Raw genomic sequence first — 22,113 nt, forward strand, 5'->3', positions numbered from 1 at the left:
CTAGGTTAAAGCACAGGAAATTGTGAATTTTGGGCTCCATCCTGTTTGACCATTTACACTATCTCCTTATCAATGTACCTGGCCTGGCCCTGGGAGATTGGATGGTGTCTGGATACAAGAGGTACAATTTAGTGCTCCCAGCTGCTTGAAAGGGACCGGACAGTGATTTGTGACTTCTCTGGCGATCGGTGAGATAAAGCTCTGCAGCGGGGATGTCTTCTGCCCTGCCGCTAAGCCTGGCCAGAGCCAGCCCCGGCTCCTTGTGCACACCTTGGAGCTGAGTGACGGCTGTGACTGATGGCTCCCAAATTCTGGGCTGTCTCAAATCCAGATTCAAGTCTCCCAGCCTGTAGTAGATCGGGGTGGGTGTGTGTGTGCAGATGAAGTTTGGGGTTTTTTTTGCTATGGTCAAAATTATATAGATGTTTGGCAGGGGATTTAAATAGTAGGCTGTTTGGTAAAACAGAGGCCGAGGCTGCTACCTGAGATGTTAACCCTGGCAGCCCGCAGGGGGAAAGCCCGTGGGACAAGAAAGAACCAGGAGGATAAAACAGTCCAAGCTGGGAGGTACAACTGTGTTTGCCCTGGGATGAGTCTTAATAACTTAAGCACATCAAAACGTAAATGTAGCTGTTTTACTCCTGGCCCCAAGCTGGTTCAAGCAAAGCCACCCAAGAGTCTCTTCCCAGTGCTCCGGGGCCAGGAGAGATGTCCCCCAGAGCCACGTCTGCAGCCTGCTGTGGGCTGGGATTGCCTGCTCTCCACACACCTGCAGTGCTGCTGCAGTGCTGGGAATGCTCGGCACCTGGGGAGGTATTTGGGACTGAGTTAATTTAATTATTCCCTTGCTTATGGCCTTTGAAATCCACTTAAGTGATAGGGAGGAGGTGCCTTGTCCCTATCATAGCTGATGGCAGCTGTCCAGCAGAAGTCTCTGCCTGGCAGGAGTGGGAGTGGAGAGCTGCATCAGAGTAGTTTAGCTTCAAGGCACTGGCCAAAAGGGAGAGAAATAGAAATTACAGTGTTCAAAGCTGCCAGCTATAATCTTGACGGATGAGCCCCTAGAAGTGTCAGGCCAGGAGCCAGAGTGTTGTGACTGAGAACAGTCTGTGGAATTGGGAACAAACGTGAAAACAGTTTCCTCACCCTTGCCTGTGTCAAACTGAACTGTCAGGCTTTACCTAAATAAATGACAAGAGTCCCACCAACTTCACAACCCAACGTTTCAGACCACCTAACTCGTCACAGCACAGTTTTGGGTGCTGGCAGTGGGCTCGACGGTGGGCCGTGGAGTGCAGCCGCTGTCCTATGCAGAAGAGCTTCCAACCAGCAAACTCAGTCCATGCATGGCCCGGGCTTGAGCCCAAGTGGGGGTAACGCTTGTGCCTCTCCCTACTGTTTTACAGTCTTTCCACTGACCTCGTCATTATCATCTTTTATGGCATCCCATGAGCTATTGAAAGCATCAGAGGAGGAAATTAAGGGCCGTATACTGTCCAGGCTCTGTGGTTGCATGTCCCCTGACGAGCTATTCTCTCCTGGCTGTACCCACAAGTGGCTTCCATTTAATGTTGCATGGGATACTCATGGAAGAGTAGAGAGAGGAAAGAAAAGTGAGGTTGAAATACTATGTGAGATCTCCCTCCCTATTTCCAGTCACGTTCTTCTGCTTGTAACCCTCCACACTCCCCTTCCACAGCAGATTTATACTCAATGCCTTTCATTTTCTGGCCATCCCACACAATGGCTCTTCTTCTTTACCTCCCAGCTGCATTTGGTGAACATTTTGTAGCTGTGGTCATCAGTCTCTGCTCCCTGCTGCACTTGGAGTTACCACTGACTCACTCTCCTTTCTTCTCTCTGTTTCAGACCCTCTGGAATGGATGAGTTTGAGCCCAAGACCTGATACAGGCTTTAAACAGGGTGTTTTCTAAACTCCAGAAGTGTTTGGACTGAGGGTGCTTTGGCTGTCACCTCTGTGCCTTCATCATAGTTTAGTTAGGTTACGTGTCATCTTTCTTGCTCATAGATTATGGGCCAGTGTGTGTTGGAGGAAGGGAGAGTGGGATGGGAGAGGGGAAGAGGAGGAAAGAATTTATTTTGAAAGTACATTGCAAGTTAGGTCTATTTGATTTTCTCTAATCCATCAATCTTCTGTTATATTGCTCATCTCCTTGGGGCTTGTTTGAAAAGGGGGAATTTACTGCACTGTAAGCCAGGGCAGTGATTTGCAAAGTGGGGGGCATGGAATGTATCCTAGGAGAGAGCAAGGAACCAGAAAAAGAGGTAGGGGAGCTTGTGAATTCCTCTGCAGAGGTGTAGATCTGCCGTACGGTACCCACTCCCCACCCAGCCACCTGTGGGGGGCATCTTTGGAGGGACCAACCTGCTTCATCCACATCTCTCGTACACCATCACATGGGGCCATACCAGCAGCGAGTAAGGACCAGCGGGTGGGCAATCAATTCACACCCTGGCTCTTTGTACACCTCTTTTTCTTTGGAGTAACCCTTGGATAAGGAACTTTCCCAGTGGACCTGTGCATGTTGATCAGGCCTCCTGGATGGATTTGTACTGCGCATGCAGCATTCCACGGGGAATGTGGGCTTGTCTGCTCCAGTCAGGGGGAGCAGATGCAACACATCCCAGTAGACAGTTATTGTAAGTGTTCTCACCAGCTGAGAAATGTTTGGGAAACACTTGTAACTCTTTTTCTCAGGTGTTGCAAAAAGGATTTGTTTTGTAAATAGTGAAGCTGTTAATTGCCTTGACTTTATTAACAGAGCTGAAAAGGTGTTAACAAGTTTCTGTTGCTCTGTGCTGGCAAGGAGCCACCACCAGGAGCTTTGTGGGGGAAGGTGGCAAAGTTGCTATGAAAGTACTTTGCTCTGTAGGGAAGGAAAAAAAAAAATAGGCACCAGTTTAGCCAAAGACTTGGGGTAATGTGAATTTTGTAGGAGGGATTTAACTTGAATGGTCACGCAGTTCAGTCCTAGGGGATTTCCTTTCTGTTGAGCATTGCGGACTGGAGTGTCACTGGGAAGGTCTGAGCTGGAAGGGCTTCTAACGGTTCTTTTCTTCCTCTGCTTCTTTCAAGGCACAGGTAAAGGGAAGCTCCTGTATGCGCTGTGGGAAGCCCAGGTGCTTAGCAGCTTTGAAAATCAGGCTGGTGAGCTTTAGGGATCTAACTCAAGGTCCATGACTTCAAAACAATGTTGCTTAAGATTAGAGTCGAGGTTTCAAAGTCACTAACTGGTCACGGAGATCTTTCCTGTACACTCCAGCAAGCCACGGACACCCATATCCCCCATCTTTCCCTGAAAATCCTTGTCAATAAATCCTGCAGAAAGCATCACACAGATGCTTTTTCATCCTCCTCCATGGGCCTGGCACTAGCAGGGGCTAACCGGGAGCTGATTAAGGCACTTTAACTTTGTCATGCTAAGGCTTGGGTTTGCAAGTCGAAAAGGACCCGTGACTTGTTTTTTAAGACTTTAGGGAATTGCTGGCACTCGCTGGTTTCACTGCACCAGATGCAGCGTGACCGGGAATCTACGCTGCATATGAAAAGGTCACTTAACCCTGTTCAAGAGAGGAGATTCTAACACTTGTCAGCTTGAGTGATGGAGACTCTGCATGGAGAGCCATAATATTCATGTCAGAGAATTGCCAAGCCCATGCGGAAGTGTTGAAGATGGATGGCCTGGAGATACAGTCCTGACACTTTAATACGGGGGGAGGATACAGCACAAACATCTCATCCAGAATTATAATCCATGAAAGGGCACTGGTGGCATAAATTAAAGGTAATCCACCAGGCAAGGCGTTTTTAACAGCTGAATGAAGCAGGCTGGGGTAAGGGAGGGCTGGTGGTGGGATGCAGCTGCGCTCGTGCAGCCAGAGCTGCTGGGGGGCATCGGGGGAGAGAGCAGCCCCCAGCTGGGGGGAGCAGGACAGCCACCTCCATACTGCTTTGCAAAGACCATGCGCAGATCCTGCACTTTGTGAATTAATTAAACTCAATTCTGGGCCCGCTGGTGGTCACTGTACAGTGCCGTGACCTGTTGAGGGGAAGGGGACTGGGGCAGGTATTGCTTGCCGCCGTACCTCACCTCCGAGCACAAACATCCCTGCCAGCCTGGGGGAGAGGCTGACGGTGATGAATTCTCTGTCAGATCCATCCTTGCACTCTCTTCTGGGAGGGGGAGCAACAGCACGGATCCGATTTCTGTGCTGGGTGACACCCTCTGCCCGTACTGGTGGGTCTGTGCCCGGACCGATGGGCACACCAGCCTGCCTCCGTGCGCTGGGGCTGCCCCGAGGGCACGTGGTCCACCCCGATGGATGGCAGGCTGGTGTGGCACATGCCTGAACTTTGCCTTTCCTCCACGCAGGGATGGAGCCGACCCAGCCAACACCACACATGGGGTTGTACCCGTGTTCCTGCCTGCAGGAAGCTTGTGGGCTCGGCTGGGGCTGTTACCGTGGTCTGAATATCCCAGCACTGATCTTCTGAGACCCTGTTAGCTGAGCAGGCGCCTCTGACGTAAACCTGCCCTGGTCTGTGGTAACGCTATAGCTGGACTATGCTATTCCTTCCTTTAGATGTTTCCCTTCCTCATTAAAACTGGAATATAAACCAGACCTTTCCCGCAACCAAGGCACAGCCGCACTGCCGGGCCGGTGGTGGTAAGCCTCTGCAAAGCCAGCAGCGATTTCAGGCCAGTTCCACAGCTGTCCCGCAGGTTCCCACTGCAGAGGTGACTCTGGCCCTGGCAATGGCTGGGCACCATGAACAGCACCTCTGGCACAGCCGGATGAATAGTGAACGCTGTACCACTTATCTAAAGGATGACGCACCTACGTTTAGTTAAAAGTCAGGAATTGTCCAAGGACCCTTATTGCCACACGACGGATGTACAGACCGCTAAGTCCTCTGGGTCGGTTGTCTTTAGAAGGGACATTCGGTCTTAGATTCCTGTTGTACATGCAACGTGGCGAAGATGAAGACTTTAAACATGGCCGTTAAGGAATAGAGCCTGCGCAGAGGTAACTCCTCAAGGACATTGCGCAGGCACGAGATATGTAAATGAATTCTCAGAATTTTAATGAATATGTAAATGATTTATTGGAAAACTAATGAATAGGTATGAGTAGCTTGTATGAAGGGGGGACTGAAAAGTCCCCTCGGTGTGCGTGACTTTGGTGGAGCGATCCCCCATGCACCCAGCGCTGCCGAATAAAGATAACCTGCGCTCACTCGAATATTGGCGACTGATTCTTTAAATCACAGATCAGCCATGAAGGTGCTGCTCCAGGACTCTCCAAGCAGCTCCACAACCCTGCCTGATGAAGCTGTGCCTGGTGGGGGGTGCCCGCCCCAGGGCACCCCAGCACCCCCGCCAGTGCCCCAGGGCACCCCAGCCAGTGCCCAGCACTGAGAGGAGCCTTCGGCCCCAAAGAGGAGAAGCAGCATCGACAGCCCTTCGGGGGCAGGCAGCAGGGTTTTGGTTTGAGTTCATACAGTACCTGGGCCAGATTAAGATTTTTACTCTGTTTTGGTAATTAGGATCATTACTATCACTGTGGGATGGCAGGCAGGTTCCTCCCCAAGGCATCCTAGGGCCAGTCCATCCCTTCCTCCAAGCACGCCGTGAGTTACAGGTGCTTGGGATCAGCGTCCCCAGCTGGAGTTAACTGTGGGTGCTCATGAGCGAATACTTTCAGGTTTGAAGACATCAGCAGTCCCTTCAAATGCTCCTTGGCTGTGGGTAAAGAACCAGCCTTTACAAACCAGAAGATGACAGGATTTTGCTCTGCTCTGCATGTTGTTATTTATTTTGAAAGCTGCTGTGTGAGGGTTTGCTGCCCAGGTAAAATCACTGCTGAAACGATGAAATCAGCCCGATGGGCTGTGTCCCGCAGGCAGCCTCGGGGTCTGTTACCCTGTGCCACCCTGGGCACGTGGCGTTTCAGTGTGTGGTGTTGCAGAAACCCAGTACCAGCGGGCAGGGGTGTAGGGGCTCTGACAGTGTCATGATGGATTAAGATGATCCTGAATTTCTATTGTTTTGTAGTGAATGTAGTGAGAATTGATGACTGTTGTATCCAAGCAACAAGGAGAAGGATGAGAAAGCTTCAGCTTCTCCAAGACCGTAATATCTCTGGCAAGGTGCAGCTCTAAGCCATAGAGTTAGACATTTGTTCAGACATGGTATTATCTCTGTGAGCTACAAAAAGAGGATGGGAATTTTTATCATGGGATGGTACATAACTTTCTCTTGAGTTTGCTTCAATTTGCATTTGGTCTCTGGCTTTTGCATATGCTCGTTGCCTTAGTCTGGGGGGCAGAAATGTAAATGGATTAAAAAAAGCAATTAGACAAATTCAGAGAAGAACAGTTCATCTCCAGCATTTAAATGCAATGCAGTGGATACGTGCACTGGCTCAGCAAGCCTCTGGCTGCAGGTTGGTGGGAACGGGAGGGTTCATTTGGAAGACAATCGGTCTTGGCCACAGCATCTCTGCTCCTTTCTACAGCCCCGTTTCCCCAGGACAGAGTCTGTGTGGGACAGAGATCTGGTCTGGTACCACAGGCACCTGCAAACCTGTCGCTTCTTGGTTTCTGCAGTAATGTTAGTTTGAAAAGATGCTCTAGAGAGATGTGTAAAATGATACACAGCGTGCCCTGAATGTGCCGGCTCGCAGGGAGTCCTCATCTTGCAGGGTTTGCCTGTGCATTTTATTAACCCTGCTATTGGCATATGGCGTGATGTTTTTTATGTGTGCCTGGGAGTTAGCCTGGTGAAATACTATTTCCCTCCTCCAAGTGCACATCAGTAGCAACTGTCCTGTGCTCTGTGTGTCCTCGCTTTGTGGCTCTGTGGGATCTTGGCAGCTCCAAAGGCAGCCCAGGCATGGGGCTGATGCTGCTGGGGGCAGCAGCAGACTGGGCAAGGACAGCAGGCAGCACAAAAGTAGAGCCTGGGTTTTTTAGTGCAGACAAGCCGGCCACTGCACAAGATGCAGGCAAGGGGTTTTGTCTGTGTTTATTGTTTCTAGTTCAGCCTAAATTTTGGTGGGTTGCAAGTGCTGTTGTGGCAACACTGCAAAAATCATGGGGTTTTTTGCTTTGGTGGTGTGGGCTATTAGTTATGGAAATTTTGGAAGTAGCTGTTCCCACGGCAGCAAAAAAGGCCCCCAAGCTGACGGCCCACTGACATAGCCCTTTGAGCTTTAATGAAACTGCGCTTTGCAAAAATAAATGCATCAAAGTCAGCTGTGCTTCCTGACTTGTGTGTTTTACACCTTGAGCTTCCTGATTTGGCTCGAGCGTGTGTCGAGGCTGTGTTTGCACTAGGAGCCATAGGGATACCCGGATAAAATAGCATCAAAGCATTTGTAGTGTGGGCGCAATATGCTGGCAGAGCTGTAGTTTTTTGGTTTGGGTTTTTTCTATTTTTACTTGTCTCTCCTCCTCTTCCCCTGGCTGGAAAGCAAACCTGGTAGAGCATCCTTTGCCCTGGCACCACGGGCACGGGCAGCGGCACACCCTGACTCCCTCGGGAGCAGCGCTGTGGCTCGAAGGAGCAATCCGAGCTGAAGTACAGCCCTGTGGAGGCCAGGAGAAGAGCAGGACCCGGCCAGGATGGCAGCAGCCAGTGCGTGTCCCCTCCTGCCCTCCCCGCCGTGGTGTGGGTCTATTTGCACCCGGAGCAGCAGGGAACCAGCAGACACATTCACAACTCTCCCCAAGTTTTCTCTCCTGTCCCCAGTTCAAAGGGCTTCTCTCGTGCCTCTGAGAATTTTGCAGTGAGTGCTGATGCTTTCCACATCAAAGCGGGGCAGCCTCGCATTGTCTGGGGGATGTCGGGTCTGAGCAAATTAAAGAGGCATTGGGAGCTTCAGAATCGGCTTTAGCCAGGCAGTGCCTGCATACTCAGCACTTGAGAACGGTTAGATATTACGGTGATAGGTATTAAAGGGAACCCTCCGGGGGCTGAAGGCTGGAGCCAACTTCTATTGAAGTCTACGAGAACAACCTCGCTGGCTTCAGTGGCTTTTGGGTTAATGATGAGAAATCTTGGAAATGCTGGGTTTTACAAAGAAGGGGATATTTTTGCACCTAAAGTCTGCTAGGAAGACAGAAAGGAAAAAGCCAATCCTTTTAATTCTGGTGTTTATTGCAAAATACAGTCCAAAAATCTAACTCTTTAGGGATACCTTCAAAATACATAAAGAAAACAGATTGTGCTAAGCAATAATACAACTTATTAAAAAAAATCATTAGGCATAAAGAATTCAGAATTCTTTATCTGCTAATTTGAAAAAAAGAAAAAAGTATAAGAATTGCAAACTGCTTAATTTCATCCAGTACAAATATGTGAAGCTACTGTCTACTGGGGGCAGGGGCTCTGGTACCAAAATACAAAATTTAAAAAGGGGGAGATGGGGAAATGAAATCTGTAAACACTGGCTGTAAACTTATCAAAGCCCTCAAAAGGCTGCAGTCATCGTAGTACACACCAGGACAGTGCAAAACCTCCTCTCACATCAGAAAGTGCATTAATTTTCCATTAGAAACGATGCCAAGCGGCTGCTGTGCATGAATGCCTGGGCTGGGGCTGCCGGGATGGAGCTGCCCCCCAGGACCCGCTTTCGCCCATGGTGCCCGTCCCCACCTTGCCGGCCTGGGGCTGAGCCCCACCGCTGGCCTTGGTGACCCGCTGGCGGTGGCACGCGGGGCTGAGCCCACCTAAAAAGTGAAATTCTCTGCCCGATACATAGATAAAGTGACTCCCACCCAGAAAGAAGCTACTGGTAAGTATTGAGGAAAACCCATGGAAGCAAGAAGGACGGTGGTCCCTCAGCGCCCGCACCTCGTGCTCCCTAACCTCACAGCATCCCTGCGCACTGTCCCGCTCCCCAGGGATGCTCCTGCCCAGCTCTGCTGGCAGCTGCCGAGCGTGGGGCCACCAAAGCGTCCTCCTCGGGCACCACGGCTGCTCTCTATCTCTTATGGCCCTTGTTCCTCTGCTTGATGTGGTTGGGAGCTGCGGTGTCGCGGCGGGAGCAGAAGTGCTTGGCCACCAGCTGCCGGCACTGCTCGCACCGCACCGTGCAGCACCAGTGGAACTTGCAGTTGCAGCTGGCCACCACCTCCGTCCTCCTCTCCTCTACTCGGAGGCCGCACTCGGTGCACAGCCGCCGGCAGCTCCTCTTCTCCCACTGCGAGAGGTTCTTGCCGGTCTGCAGGCACTCGCGGCCCTCGGTGCCGTGGTGGCCCAGGCTGGCGTTCCTCGTGCAGTAGTCGGGAGAGTCCTCCAGGAAGACGAGCTCCGTGGCGTGGACGTGGTTGAAGGTCTCTGCTGTGACCCCGCGGCTGTCAGCGCTGTTGCCAGCTCTCATCCGTCTCTTGTCCATCTCCAGCTTGTGGGCTTGGTCGTATTTTATCTTCAGGTAGTTCCCGATCTCACGAAACTCGGCAAGCTGAAGCCAGCAGGTCTGGATGCTGCAGCTGCCCGACACCCCGTGGCACTTGCAGGCTCGCTTCATCGTGGCTTTCACAGCCTGGGTGGAAAATGTGGTGAAATTAGGAGCAGCAGAGCATCATCTTTTAAATCTCAAAATCAGGCTCTATGGCACCCCTAATTTGGGGGGCAATGGGTCAGAAGTAGCTTGTGCTCTGCTTGACCTCAGGTCCTTTCAAGACAGGAGCTGATGCTCTTATTTCAGTTCCTGGAAAACATCTGTCCCTTTTCACTAATTTTAAAGGACAGAGATAATGAGTGGGCACAAACTATTGTCTCTAACCCTCTCAGGAGCTCTTTCTCCAGGCCAGGAAAAAAGCATCCCTGTCAGGTCATGCCCTTCTCATTCTGCTCACCTCCCTTGTTGCAGCATCAACCCATCATCCCTCTCAGAGGTTTCATTCAAAATGTGTGAAGCTGTTTCGGAATAATCATACCCAACCTCTCTGCATCTCCTCCAGGCCAAGCACTTCACAGATATTATCTACCTATCTCCCTCTGGTATTTATAAGGTCCCAAATCGCTGGTATCTATGTGAGATTAAGCCCTGACACACCCTATGAGATAGGTATGTTAAGTGTCGGGGTGTTTTTACAGAGGAGGTTTGGCGAGATGCTGAGTGCCTCCGCCAGCCCAGGCGGGGAGTGGGGGGTGAGTCTGGCAGCTGGCTTGTGAGCCTGGCCAGCTCACACCTGGCTTCCCTGGCCAAATGGCTTGGAAATGCATATCGCAAGAAAATAATGTGGTTCTTGCTTTGTTTTACAGAGCAGCCAAGCACTAGGTGAGTATAAACCCCATGCGTTTCTGAGTAAGTGGTGCGTGCTAGCAGTCAAGTGCATTACACGCAGCTGCAGCAGCTGGAAGTGGGAACAACTCTTAGTGCCGTTCCTTGTCATCAGGTTTAGGGCCAAATTCTGGCTGTATTTTGTCCCCCATGCAAATATTCCAGGGCTGAGATTGTCACCGAGGGCTGGAGATGGGGACCTCAACAGCCCACCGGACTCTCAGATTTTTGTTTTCAACAGACGCTATTATTATTATTATTATTATTATTATTATTATTATTACTTACGAGTCTCCCAACTTCGTTGTTGTGCAGGTTAATCAGCGCACGGGTGTCATGTCCTGTTTCCAAAGCATCCACAAAGAGCTTGGAAATCCTTTCCCCAAACTCCACGTTGTCGCTGCATCCTCCCCAGACCCAGCCTCGGCCACCTGCAAGACAGATGCACGCTAGGCGCAGAACTGCCCCGTCGGGCCAAATTCTGCCCTGAGATCCAGGGGGCTGCGTGTGGGGATGGGGAGGCGATGTCAGCCCATCTAGAGATGGCAGCTCACCGACGCGGCCGTTCCTGGAGTCGTCGCAGCCGCAGCTCTCGAAGTCCCCCATGCTGCAGTTCCTGGTGAGGGTGTACATGACGCCGGCCGAGCTGATGGCGTGGACAAAGGATGTTTCCCGGGTAGCTGGGGAAAGGGGAAAAAAAGCTGTCACATGCAAACATAGACATCGGTCCTGATTTATTGGGAATGAAGATCTACTCTGCAAAGGTGTGAGAAAGCAAAAGACCCCACCAGTTTGTGCAAAAGGTAAGGTGCTACAGAAATTAAATGTGCATAACTGGAGTCTTTTCAGGCTTCAGCGTCAAAGGTTTCAGCAATTTGACATAATATTATGCATGTGCCCATGCACGGGATGGAGTTTCTTAGGAGTAGGATCCTAAGGCGATGTCCCAGCCCTGCTCTGGCCAAGGCCAGTTACCACTCCCCTCACCTGGTGCTCAGCTCCTCTCTGTCCTTTCCTGCTCTAGGGGTATGTTCCTGCTTTGATCTTGCCTGCTGGGGATAATCGTCACTGATCTCATTTCAGTCGGTCGGTTGTTGAACCTGCGCTAACAGCTGCCTGCACCCACGCTTCTAAGGTAGTTTCTTTTTTGCCTTTCCTAACAGATTCAAATAGAGATGCTGCTCTCGGGGAAAAAAAGAGATTTCTGCTTGTTGAAGCAGATTTGAAATAGACCTACAACTTTCTTAGGAAGACAGTTTCTTTGTGCACATCCCTGGTTTCACCCTCGGTCTCTCCTGTGCTTCTCCCAGCTGCGAGCTCAGGTGCCTCTGGCATCACGCTCCCTGGGATGCCGCACACAAAGGGACAGGAGCAAGCCCAGGGAGCGGCACCGTGGGCAGGACCCAGCATGGATAGAGATCCAGAGAGAGCCTGCCATTCCTAGAAAAACGTTAGTGCTATTTATTACACCAATTAATACAGATAGAGGAAAACCAGCCCTGATTTTTAGGACACTAAAGCTCTTCTCCATCAATCAGTTCAATTAGCAGCACCAGCTCTCTCCGGAGTGCATCCCGGCTCGTACCCGACGGCATCCCGGGATGGGACGGGGATGCTGGTGCTGGCAGGTAAAGGCACACTCACCGCTGCGGAGCCGGTTGTGGGTGGAGAGCTGCAGGGCGCTCTCGGGGCAGTTCCAGCGCTCCCATCCGAACTGGAACTTGCACTCCTCCATCCCGCTGTGCGCCCCGGCCGCCACGCTGCTGGAGTATGTCAGGTAAGCCTGGCACAGAAACAGCGGGGTTGAAACCCACAGCGTTTTACCATTTATCAGTGAAAACAAACATAAAAGGGCTGCGAGTCCTTTCCCCTCATAACTCAGCAGGACTTGGAGCCGATATGCTCTGGCAAGTCTGGTTCCTTGGAAAAATACTATTTCCCATTCGCAAAACAAAATTGCTCTACTTAAATTCCTGACAGTCTGCGTGTTAATTACCTTAGGTCCTGTCATCAGAAAGTTATTCACAGACCTGAAATGGAGAAAAGAAAATGAATTGCAGAGTTTATCACAGGTTGAAGAGCATCCCTAAAAGATGCCCTTTCCACTGAGTTGGACCCTACCATGCTGCTGCGTGGAGAACGGCACTGTAGACCCCCGTGATGGAGAGGATGAGGAAGGTGCTTCTCTTCATGGCTGTCACAAGGAGCTGGGTTGGATCCTTTTGCTGATCCGTAGCTCTCCACACTGCAGGTCCCCGAGTGAGCAGGGCCGCCTCCCTCTGCTCCTTCCCAAGGTGAGCTGTCGGGATGGAGGGAAGCTGCAGGAACCTACAACCCTGATATTTATAAGGTGAAGTTGTGAATAGTCAAAACCCCCCATTCATTTGCTACCCAATGACTTAATGTGATAAAAAAGCTCCCGCTCCAATGGGTGGCAAGGAACCGCCTAAGGTTGCACTTCAAAAGGCGGCGCGGTGTCCCTGGGAGCGGGATGGTCTGAAGGAGAACAAACTTCCCTAACAATGGGACACTTTTAACTCTCTTCTCCACCACTGGCCATCCCTTTCTCTTGGCCCCAAGTCCGCTTGCCTCCTCCTTTTCATTCTCTGCTTGCCAGCGGAGGCTCAGTCCCTGCGTCCCTTCGAAATAACAAGCTGATGCATTTCTATAGTTCCCTTGCTATCTGCCCGCTCCCTCCTACGAGAACTCCCTGAGGAGTTTTAACAAGTGTTCTGTAAAGATCTATAGGGGATAGACCTCCCAGGCCTTCTTGATTTGAAGAGATGCATTTAATGGTGGGACTTTTTCCCCTTCTTGCCTTTTTACGATGAAAGTTTCTGCATTTCCATCCTGATAACAGCGTGCACAGTTCGGGAGTGTTTGGAAATTTCTCTAATTTACGCGGCTGCAGCTTGGGAACACTGTGTGAATCATTTATGTGGTTTGCTGCATGCTCCAACGCTGTAATTAGGGGAACGGTTTTCTGGGGTTAGCAATTTCCCTATGGTGAAGGCTGCTGCAGCAAAAGCACGGCTGCTCGCTGGCTCTGCAGGCAGAAGCGCTGCCCATACCCCCTGAGCAGAGCGAGGGGCCTCCACCGCTGCTGAGCCATCACCTCTGCTCAGGAAAGGAAAATCCTTATCAGAGGAAACCAAAAAAAGCCTCTTAATAGTTACGGCCAGTGTCATTAGGGGCTGTAAGGAGCCTTAGTGCTGCAGATGGAGCAACAGCGAGGTGGTGTTTGTGGAAACCTCACGGTCTGTTTTCCTGTGGCTGGATGGTCCCAGCCAGGGGCTGGCTCACCCTGGGCAGGGGTCCTGCCCGCTGAGCGGGGCGCAGTGGGTGCTTAGCCTGAAAGCAGTGCCGTGCTGTGCCGTGCCAGCAGTGCCGAGCAGTCCCCCGGCTCTGCCAGGCATTGCTCTGTGGTGCAGAGGTGCAGCAGCTGCCCGGTGTTTCAGCATCTGCTGGCTCCGTGGCAGGGCAGAGGTGCTGCCTTCCTCCTCCTCCTCCTCCTCCTCTCGGTGCTCCGGCTGACCCCTGGGTACAGCTGTCTCCTGCTGTTAATTGCCGCTGCTGCAAGGGCGCTCACGAAGGGGCTGCCAACGTGAGGTTCAGGAGCATGGGGCTGCACTGCACGCGGCACCTGGGGGTCTGCGCCGCCAGGAAAAGGGGCACAGGGTGATAAACCCCATCTTTGCACCCGGCTGAGCCAGCGGCACTGCGGTCCGGCAGGAGGTTGCACTTGAAACACATTTGTGAAGGGCTTTGCTGTCTTGCCATGAGATGCATGAGAGCACTGCGATGCCAGCAGCCTGCCCTGTGGTTTCCCACCTCGCCGCGCTGGACAGCTGAGGTGCGGGTCCCAGGACCTGGGGACTGTCACTGCTCTCCCTCCTGGCCGGGAGCAGGCAGAGGAGCTCCTTGCTGCTCCTGCCTGCAGAGAGCACAGGGGCTCTCCCTGTCCTGCTGCACACACCAGCGAGCGAGAGGAGAGCCCTCTCCTTCCAGACCCTGCCAAAGGGAAACCTGGAGTCAGTTGGGCAAAGCCACAAACAACTGTTTGCAGCCAGAGGATTAAAATTGCAGATCGGTTGAAAAGCAGGGATGCAAAATACCTTCCAAGTGAGCACAAAGTTGGTGTGGCCCCGCCAGCATGGCAAAACCCTCTGTGAGTCAGCATTTTAATCGTTACCATCCCGAACAGATCCTACTTGTTAGAGCTGTCAAAGAACAATTACTGGGAATAAAGTCTTTCCCATGTGTCAGTGAAGTTCATTGATTAAAGCTCATGCATATGGTTTGGAAATCTGCTGTGCATTTTCTATATGCTCAGGTAATTTTGGGGTTTGTGTCTGGCTGTCCCTGGGGGCATATCGATGGTTTTTAGTTGGGGTTTTTTTTTTTTTTTCTTGTCTGAGAGAGAGCTCGTACAGCTAAAAAAAATGTTGGCGTGTCTGCTATGTCAGTTCACACATGATATTCCTATCACACGCCAGAAGAATAACAGCGTCTCTGGGCGTGAAGCTCTGCTGCGAGCAGGCGCTGCAGTTGGCAGGATCACACAGCTATTTGCCTGGGCTATTAAAAATGTCCTTTCCAATTAAAGTCACAGGGATCTTAAAAGTCACTTTTAACGTTGTCACTTACGCTAGTTGTCAGCAAACAAACCAGCGTGCTGGGACAAGCCTTCCCGTGCTGCTGCAGTTTTTATCTGCATTTACAGCTCGGTCCTGGTGAGCGGGAGCCAGAGCTTCTGTGGGGTCACCCAACCCAGCAGGCTGATGGGACTGCAACGATCCCAGTGGTACTGCTCCTGGACTTTCCCACCTTAGGCAAAAGCAGGCTTTGGTCTCGCTGTGTTAATAAATCTTGCACTTATAGAGCGCTTCATGTAACATCCTTGCAGTAAAAGGGATTAAATGTAGCTGTCTGTTTGCAGTTGGGTAAACTGAGGCACGGAGACGGGTGGTATTGAGCTCTCAGGGTAGATCAGTGGCAGAGCTGGACTGGGTGTAGCTGTTTGGAGGTTGATTTCGGTGCTTTGCTCTGGGCATTGCTGGGCGTGTGTGGGCGAAGCCCAGCCGGGCTCCGGAGGGCTGCAGGGCTGGGTGCTCCCCCATCACCCATGAGAAAATCCTGCTGGTCCCAGCCTGGGTCACCTGAGCCGTAGGTCCCATCTGTGAAACGATGCCGAAGGAGTTTCTCTTTGGTTTACCTACCGCCTAGAAACTTGCCTTTGGTTCGGTTTTGGATAGGGGAAAAAAACCCCAAAACACCTGAAAGGAAAATTCTGTTGAATTTACCTGGTTATGCAGAAAATGGAGTGTCAGTCGTTCCGGCAGCCTCGGACCTCGAGGCGCGGTGGCACCGCCGGAGCCTGCGCTGTCTCCATGCTCTGGTGCGGGGCAGGCTGTTGGGAAAGCCGTGTCCTGAATGTCAGCCAGAGCCCCTTGGCTTCACTGATAAAATGTTGATGCTTTGTGTCTTATTTTCTTGCTACGTGACCAAACAGCCAGTGCTTTTCATGAGATGATCGAAATCCTAAAATATTTTGGGATCTGCTCCAAGTCAAGAGGCAGTAAGAGTAGATACAGCCCCATGCACCCAAAAAACCCTCTTCACATTAGAATATGGATTGAAGGGAAGGCAGACATAGGATAAATCAGTTTATATAAGTGCCACACACCGCCCGGCGGCAGGTCCTGCAGGGATGGGGTCAGAGCTTGTCGGGGCAGCAAGCCCGTGGCTGTGGACAACAGGAACATAAAGCACAGACCACTTGCTAAATTGCCCTCGGCAGGCGACACATTCAGACCCCTAGCGTCAAATCCTGCACTCTGGCTTCATTACAATAGAAATCCACCTGGGTAATTAGAAAGCCACCCCCTCACTGGCGAGGTGGAGGGTGTTTTATGGTGCTCTCCCGCACCGCTCGCCCTGGGAAGCCGCCCGAGCTCCCCGCAGGTGATGCCGTGTCCTTGATCTGCGCGCGGCCAGCTGCTCAGCGAAGGGGGACGTGTCCCTTGGCTTCAAAATACTCTGTCACGGAGGACTGCAGCCATGGGGCAATCCTCCTCCACGCTCAGCTGTAAGTAGGAATTGGTAGGATTTTTTTTTTTTTAGTCTTCCCGATTTTCTTGAATTGGGGAAAATATGTCCCTGTTGCTCCGCCTGCCGCATGGTCCTCGTGGGCTGCTGCGGTTCCCGGTGGGAGCAAACACCAGCAGGACCTGAGCCCTGGACCCAGCAACACTGGTGGGGGTTTTGCCTGTATAATGAATATGTTTGGATTAATGAATGGTAATTGAGGATGGAGGTGAAACTGAAATCAGGTTTTACGCCACACCTATCCCACGGGCTTAGTCCTCTTCACTCCTCTTTTGGCACATAGAAGCGGCCTGACGTTCACTGAAAACAAAGTTAAAACATCCACCAGTGCCAGCTCAGGGTGTGCTTCCCTAGAGAGAAAATGATGCCAGGGAGTTCCTGTCTCCTGCCCCCCACAGCACTCCGTTCCCCCTCAGCTGTACCGATGCAACCAGCTTTTCTGCCTTACTTTTAATCCTGGCTCCCGACACAGCCCCACGTGCAGTGTGAGGGGGCGAGCAGTGAACTTTGTTGGAGGGGCCAGGATCCAGCAAGTCCAAGGTAAGAGGCTCTGCTCCCGAAGGGAACACATCCTGGACTAGAATACAGGACCTCCGGATGCCCAAAACCAGGACCACAGGAAGCTCCAGGCTGCACAGTTTGGGAAAAATCTTGCGTTTGGAACCAAATTCTGATTTTTCCAGCCACAGACTGGCTGGGGACATGGATGCATCCCAACAAGGGCTGTCAGGGTGGTTCTGGAAGAGCGTAATGTCCCGATGGGAGTTGTTGAAATGGCCCCAGCGCATTGCAGAGCTCTTGGGCCTGTGTTGGGTTTAGGCGAGACACGAGCTGATGGAGCAGATGAGGGAGGAAACCGTCATTTTTCCACCAGTGAAAGGCTGAAGGGGTAGATTTAATGTGCTGAGCTGGTCGAGTGCGGCTGTGCCATGGTGGGGGGACAGGCTGAGGGACGGGTCGGGGTCCTTCCAGCCTGACCCACTGCTCCTCCATCCTCGGGGGCAGCGGCGCGGGGGTCGCCCTGCCAGCAGCACTGCCCATCCTCTGGGCATCGCTGCTTGCTGACCTGTGGGCTCCCACGCGGCACTGCCAGCCCTGCCGTGCTGCAGCCGGCCCCTGGCCCCGGGCCATGGAGCCCAGCGGTTCCTCTGGCCGGGAGGGCTGCTTGTTGGTGAGGGGCGAGCCGGGGGGCTGCAGCCCCTGGCCAAATTGTCTGCGGGAGGCTGCAGGCACCGCTGCGCCGGAGGCGGGGGCGAGCTGCGCGCCTGCTGGAGAAGAAGCTGGCGTGAGCGTTGGAGGCAGCAGCCTCGGCCTGGGAGCCAAGCCTGGACATCGCTCACGGGAAGAGCAGGGCTGTTTCACTTGCAAGAAGATAAAGGGCATTTCTTCCTCTTCCTTCCCCCTGGTTTTGCATTGCGTGCTCTAAAGTTGGATTTTCCCGCTATCTTCGCACTCCAGTGACTTCCCCACTCCCCTCCTAAGCCTCTGTCTCCCTGTCCTCACCCGCTTCCAGGCTCCCGAAGGCAGCTCCCCTGCCCTCCCAGCGTGGGGGCAATGAGCAGACCAGCCTGCAGAGTCAAACGTCTCAATACAAGCTCTGGCACATCCCTCGGCCGAGCCACAGGCAGCGGCATCCCCTCTGTGCTGGGGGGGGTGTCCTGTCTCCTGCCCCATATGCTCCCGGCCCTTCCAGTGGAGCAAAACTTCTCCTTGCTAAGCATCCACCCCTGGAAAAGGGCTGTTGTGGGGCTGTTGTGGGGCTGTCGTGGGCTGTTCGTCCATCCTGGCTGGGTTTCCGAAATCCCAGTGATTGCTCCGTGCCTCTGTCTCCACAGCATCCAAAAATGATGCAAAGCTACTTTTGGGCAATGACATGTCCGTACTTGGTCCTGCCACATCTTGAGCTTCCACAACAAGCGGGTCAGAGTGAAACACCCATGTACAGATCGACCTTCAGATCCCAGTGGCTCCGAGAGGACTCAGCTGCCCGGTCAGCCCCAGAGAGGCATCTCCATGACCCGATCTGCCTCACCTCACCTGCCTCCTTCAGGTGTGTCCTTCAAAGCCTACGGGGCTGTTCACACAGCAGCATTATAAAGTAGGGACAAGTGTTTTGTTTTTCTCTCCTTCTTTAGAGGAAGTGTCATGCAAAGCGGTGTTAGTGCAGCGGGTAGTTACTGCCTGGGCATCGGCATGAGGGGAACGCATCTTTGTCCTGGCAATGCGTCACCTCAGCAGATAAAAGCCTGTCCAGGAAGAGATGGGGCACTTGATATGGAGGAAAATTATCACCTCCTTCTTAATCATTCCCGGCCAAACTCAAGTTAAATTAACTGATTACAACCTGGCTCATGTGGCGCTCCCCAGCCTTCCCCAGTGTGGTTCCTGGCACTATCCCTTCACGGCTGTGGTTCGGTCACTCCTCCTCTCCCCCATCCCCTTCGTGTCATGGGGGACAGATTAGGGCCAAAGTTCTTCATTTCTGAGCTGGAGGATACGTGTGTACCCGGTGCTGGCTGTGTCTGCAAACCGAGTGAGGGAGGTTTTGAGACTCCCAGAAGAAAATGGTGATTTAAGCTACAAATATTTTCTTAATTTTTTTTTTTTTGGACAGAGGCAATTCTGAGTGTAGAAAGCTGAGGCTTCCTCTGGGGGATCCTGCACTGGAGAGCAACCTTGAAAGTTCTTTGAGTCTTGGTGGGAGAAGCAAAGTGAGGAGAAAACTTGCTTCGACACCTGCTTTGCCCCATGAAGGCGGTGGGGAACCCGCACTGTGCGGGGGCTCGCTCCCCCCGTGCTGCCCGCTGCGGCTGCGGCACTTTGCCTTCCTCCCCTCCAGGGAAGCTCGTCTTGCCTCGCCTGTCTTTTCACAGGTCTCGAGCCGCATTTTTCCATTTCTAATTGAGAAATTAAGTGGAGCATTGATGTCATGTTCGTATATAGGCTTTAATCAGCCTGCGGATGAAGGTAATGCTATGCATTTATTAATCTCTGATGTGGAAGGGGACATCTCCAGTACTACCTGAGTTCAGAGTAAGGTGACAACTTGTGGCAAGGTCTCTGGCTTCACTAAATCAGTTTTAGGCCTTTACTGTTTGGTTTAAAGTTGACATGGTGCGAATGTGTAAGGTGGGGATCTGACTCATAGATCCAGCTTGTCAGCATCCTCCAGGCATGGAGACCTGTTAGGACCCTCTGTGGGATGAATTTTTCCCAATGACACCCTTTGAAAACAGATTTCCTTGATCATATTCACTCTCTAAATCCCAGATCAGCTCTGAAAACACTGAGAGGCAGTTTTGGAGGGAGCTTTGCCCAGCCCCACTGAGGATGAAAACAGGACGTTTTGCATCCATAAATTCAGAGATGGTGGAAACGGAGCAGAACCAACAGCGCCGGGATCAAACACAACGGTGCAGCGTAGCAGGAGCAGAGGGTGCAGTAGCCGGGGGGGGGGGATGCCGGGGTGATGTCCTGGGGTGATGTCCCGGGGCAGTGTCCCCCACAGGCTGGTGACAAAGCTCCCCCCTGTGGGACGTCCTCGCACCGCACACCCATCCCAGCCCATCCCAGCACGGTTCCTGGTGGCAGAGGCGGGCTGGGACACCACCGGCGCTCAGGTGGCTGGTGGGCGCGGACGGATGGGACAGGCTTGCAAAGTCCCCCCACCCGAGCAGCTCAAGTGGCAGCCAGGATAACAGCCGCCCAGCCATCCCGCCTGCCAGGACAACCTCCAGTGATCTGATGCTCATTGCTCAGGTTGGCTGGCCTATCTTGGGTTTTTTAAGCTGTATTAAAAAAAAAAGAAAAATAAAATTGTATTGTGGCTCTCTGGTTATTCTGGCTGTGCTTGGAACAACAAGGAGCAGTATTTTTGCAAAATGTTCTTCCAGGGACAGGAAATCTTGTCTGCCCACAGCTGTTGGGAAATAACGGAGACGGTATTCAGGGACTCTGCATTGCAACGGGCTTCTGCTGCCTGCGTGAGCGGGAGGGCGGCTGCTCAGGCATCGCTCCCAATTCACACGTGGTGGAACCAAAGTGTAACGAGATGATGAGACTGGCTCAAGGCGAGAGGCTTGGCACACAGGTTTCCTAAATCCTGCCTGGTTCACCTCCCTGCCAGCCCCCCTGGCTTAAATCCCCCCTTGGTGCAGTCAGCAGCGTTAATATGCATTAACCGTGGGGCAAGCTGGGTGCTGCTGGTCCTGAGCACTGGCAGGTCTGGCTGGAGGCACCTGGTGCCTGTGGGGAAACCCAGCCCTGCTCCCATTGCTGCTTTGGTTCCTACTTGGCTTCTGCAGGATTTCGCAGTGCCTGGGGGGTTCATCTCAAGGCTCAGAACCCCTCCCCAGGGACCCAGTGCACACTGATACAGAGACCAAGGTTGCCGATGGGTGTTGCTGGTCAGCGTATTTACCTCAGCGTGACAGAGAGAAATAGCATCCCTGCCATTTGAGCTTGGCTCTGGGATTTACATTTTTTTTGCCCATTCTGAAAACCGAGTGCTATTTTTGGTTAAGTTCTTTTATTTCCACCTTGGTCATGCACCACTGAATGCTTCAGACATAAAGTTTAGAAAAGCAGGTAAGTTAAAGCTTTATTAGTCCTTTGTACAGCTAGAAAATAGATGAAGCTGGGGTCAGCGCCGTAAGGAGCCAGCGCTCACATCGGGGCAGCTCCTGTCTGAAATAATCTTCCATTCTCTATTGTGAACAAGGAGGCAGATTCCCACGGCTGATACAGCCAAACCAGTGTCCTGACGCTTCCAACTCCCCGTATATTCATGAAACACATTAAAAGAGAAGTAAAATTAAATTGGAGCCCCAGCCGTGCACATTGCGCTTGGGATGATAAAGCGGTGATAATGAAACGGTGCCAGAGGTATGTTAAAACAGGGATGCGATGATATTCAGCTGGGTGCATTAAGAGAAGTGATGCTAGCGCGGACTCAAGCAGGGTGGCACATCCCTGGGAGGCTGCCCCGTGCTGTGCCATGCCGTGCTGTGCCATGCCGTGCTGTGCCACGCAGCCCGGGGCTGGCCCGTGGCAGGGGGATGCCTGGGCAGGACCGTGTTTCCCGTGCCATCATGACAAATCCCCACTCACTCACACAGGGAGCGGTTTCCTCCAGGTTTTCCCCTCTCTGAAGCCCTCCGTAGAGCAAACACCTCCCTTTTTTTCTGCAGCCGGGATGTGGGGAGCACTGGGTGGGCAAGAGCTGTTCTGCAGTGGCACCCGCAGCCCGCCCGTACCCAGGCTAATATGATTTTAGCTGCCGCTGTCTCAATCTGGGTTAAAGCCACCAAAGTCATTAGTGTTACTGGGGATGTCAATGTCTGCCAGTGTGGGACAAACTGCAGCTGGCACAGAAGTTGACACCTTCTCCCTCCAAACGCCCTCACTCCTTGCCACCCTTGCTGGTACCAGGTGAGGTCCGTGATGGAGCTGGTGCACGGTGGTTGATGGCCAGAGCTGGCACGAAGCAGTGCTGTGGGCTCCGGTTACCCAGCTCCCACTGACACAGGAGCCTGGACCAGACAGAATTAAAATGGGCCAAATCAGGAGGAGCGATGGGGAGGCTGGAGCTATTATAAAGCCGTTATGGAGCTACCACAGCTCTCTTAGCTCTTGCTACCCCTTCTCCCTGGAGAGAAGGATCCCAGGAGCGATGCTGCTGCCCTGGAACAT

At 52.5% G+C, this 22,113-nt stretch overlaps 1 protein-coding gene and 1 long non-coding RNA gene across 2 annotated transcripts; one reads left to right on the forward strand and one right to left on the reverse strand.

Moving 5' to 3' along the window:
* Positions 1-8,931: 8,931 nt before the first annotated feature.
* Positions 8,932-12,506, reverse strand: WNT8A (Wnt family member 8A). Its single transcript, XM_005242734.3, has 6 exons — positions 12,436-12,506; positions 12,311-12,344; positions 11,959-12,097; positions 10,869-10,994; positions 10,603-10,745; positions 8,932-9,570 (listed from the first exon to the last, which is right to left on the reverse strand). The coding sequence occupies exons 1-6, from the start codon at positions 12,504-12,506 to the stop codon at positions 9,010-9,012; spliced, it is 1,074 nt and encodes a 357-aa protein (XP_005242791.1). The 3' UTR covers positions 8,932-9,009.
* Positions 11,002-20,185, forward strand: LOC106112822 (uncharacterized). Its single transcript, XR_008748616.1, has 3 exons — positions 11,002-11,117; positions 11,339-12,608; positions 18,258-20,185. It is a non-coding gene; the product is annotated as an uncharacterized LOC106112822 (long non-coding RNA).
* The last annotated feature ends 1,928 nt before the right edge of the window (positions 20,186-22,113 follow it).

This window comes from Falco peregrinus, chromosome 8 (assembly GCF_023634155.1).
Source record: "Falco peregrinus isolate bFalPer1 chromosome 8, bFalPer1.pri, whole genome shotgun sequence".
Taxonomy (NCBI): Eukaryota; Metazoa; Chordata; class Aves; order Falconiformes; family Falconidae; genus Falco; species Falco peregrinus.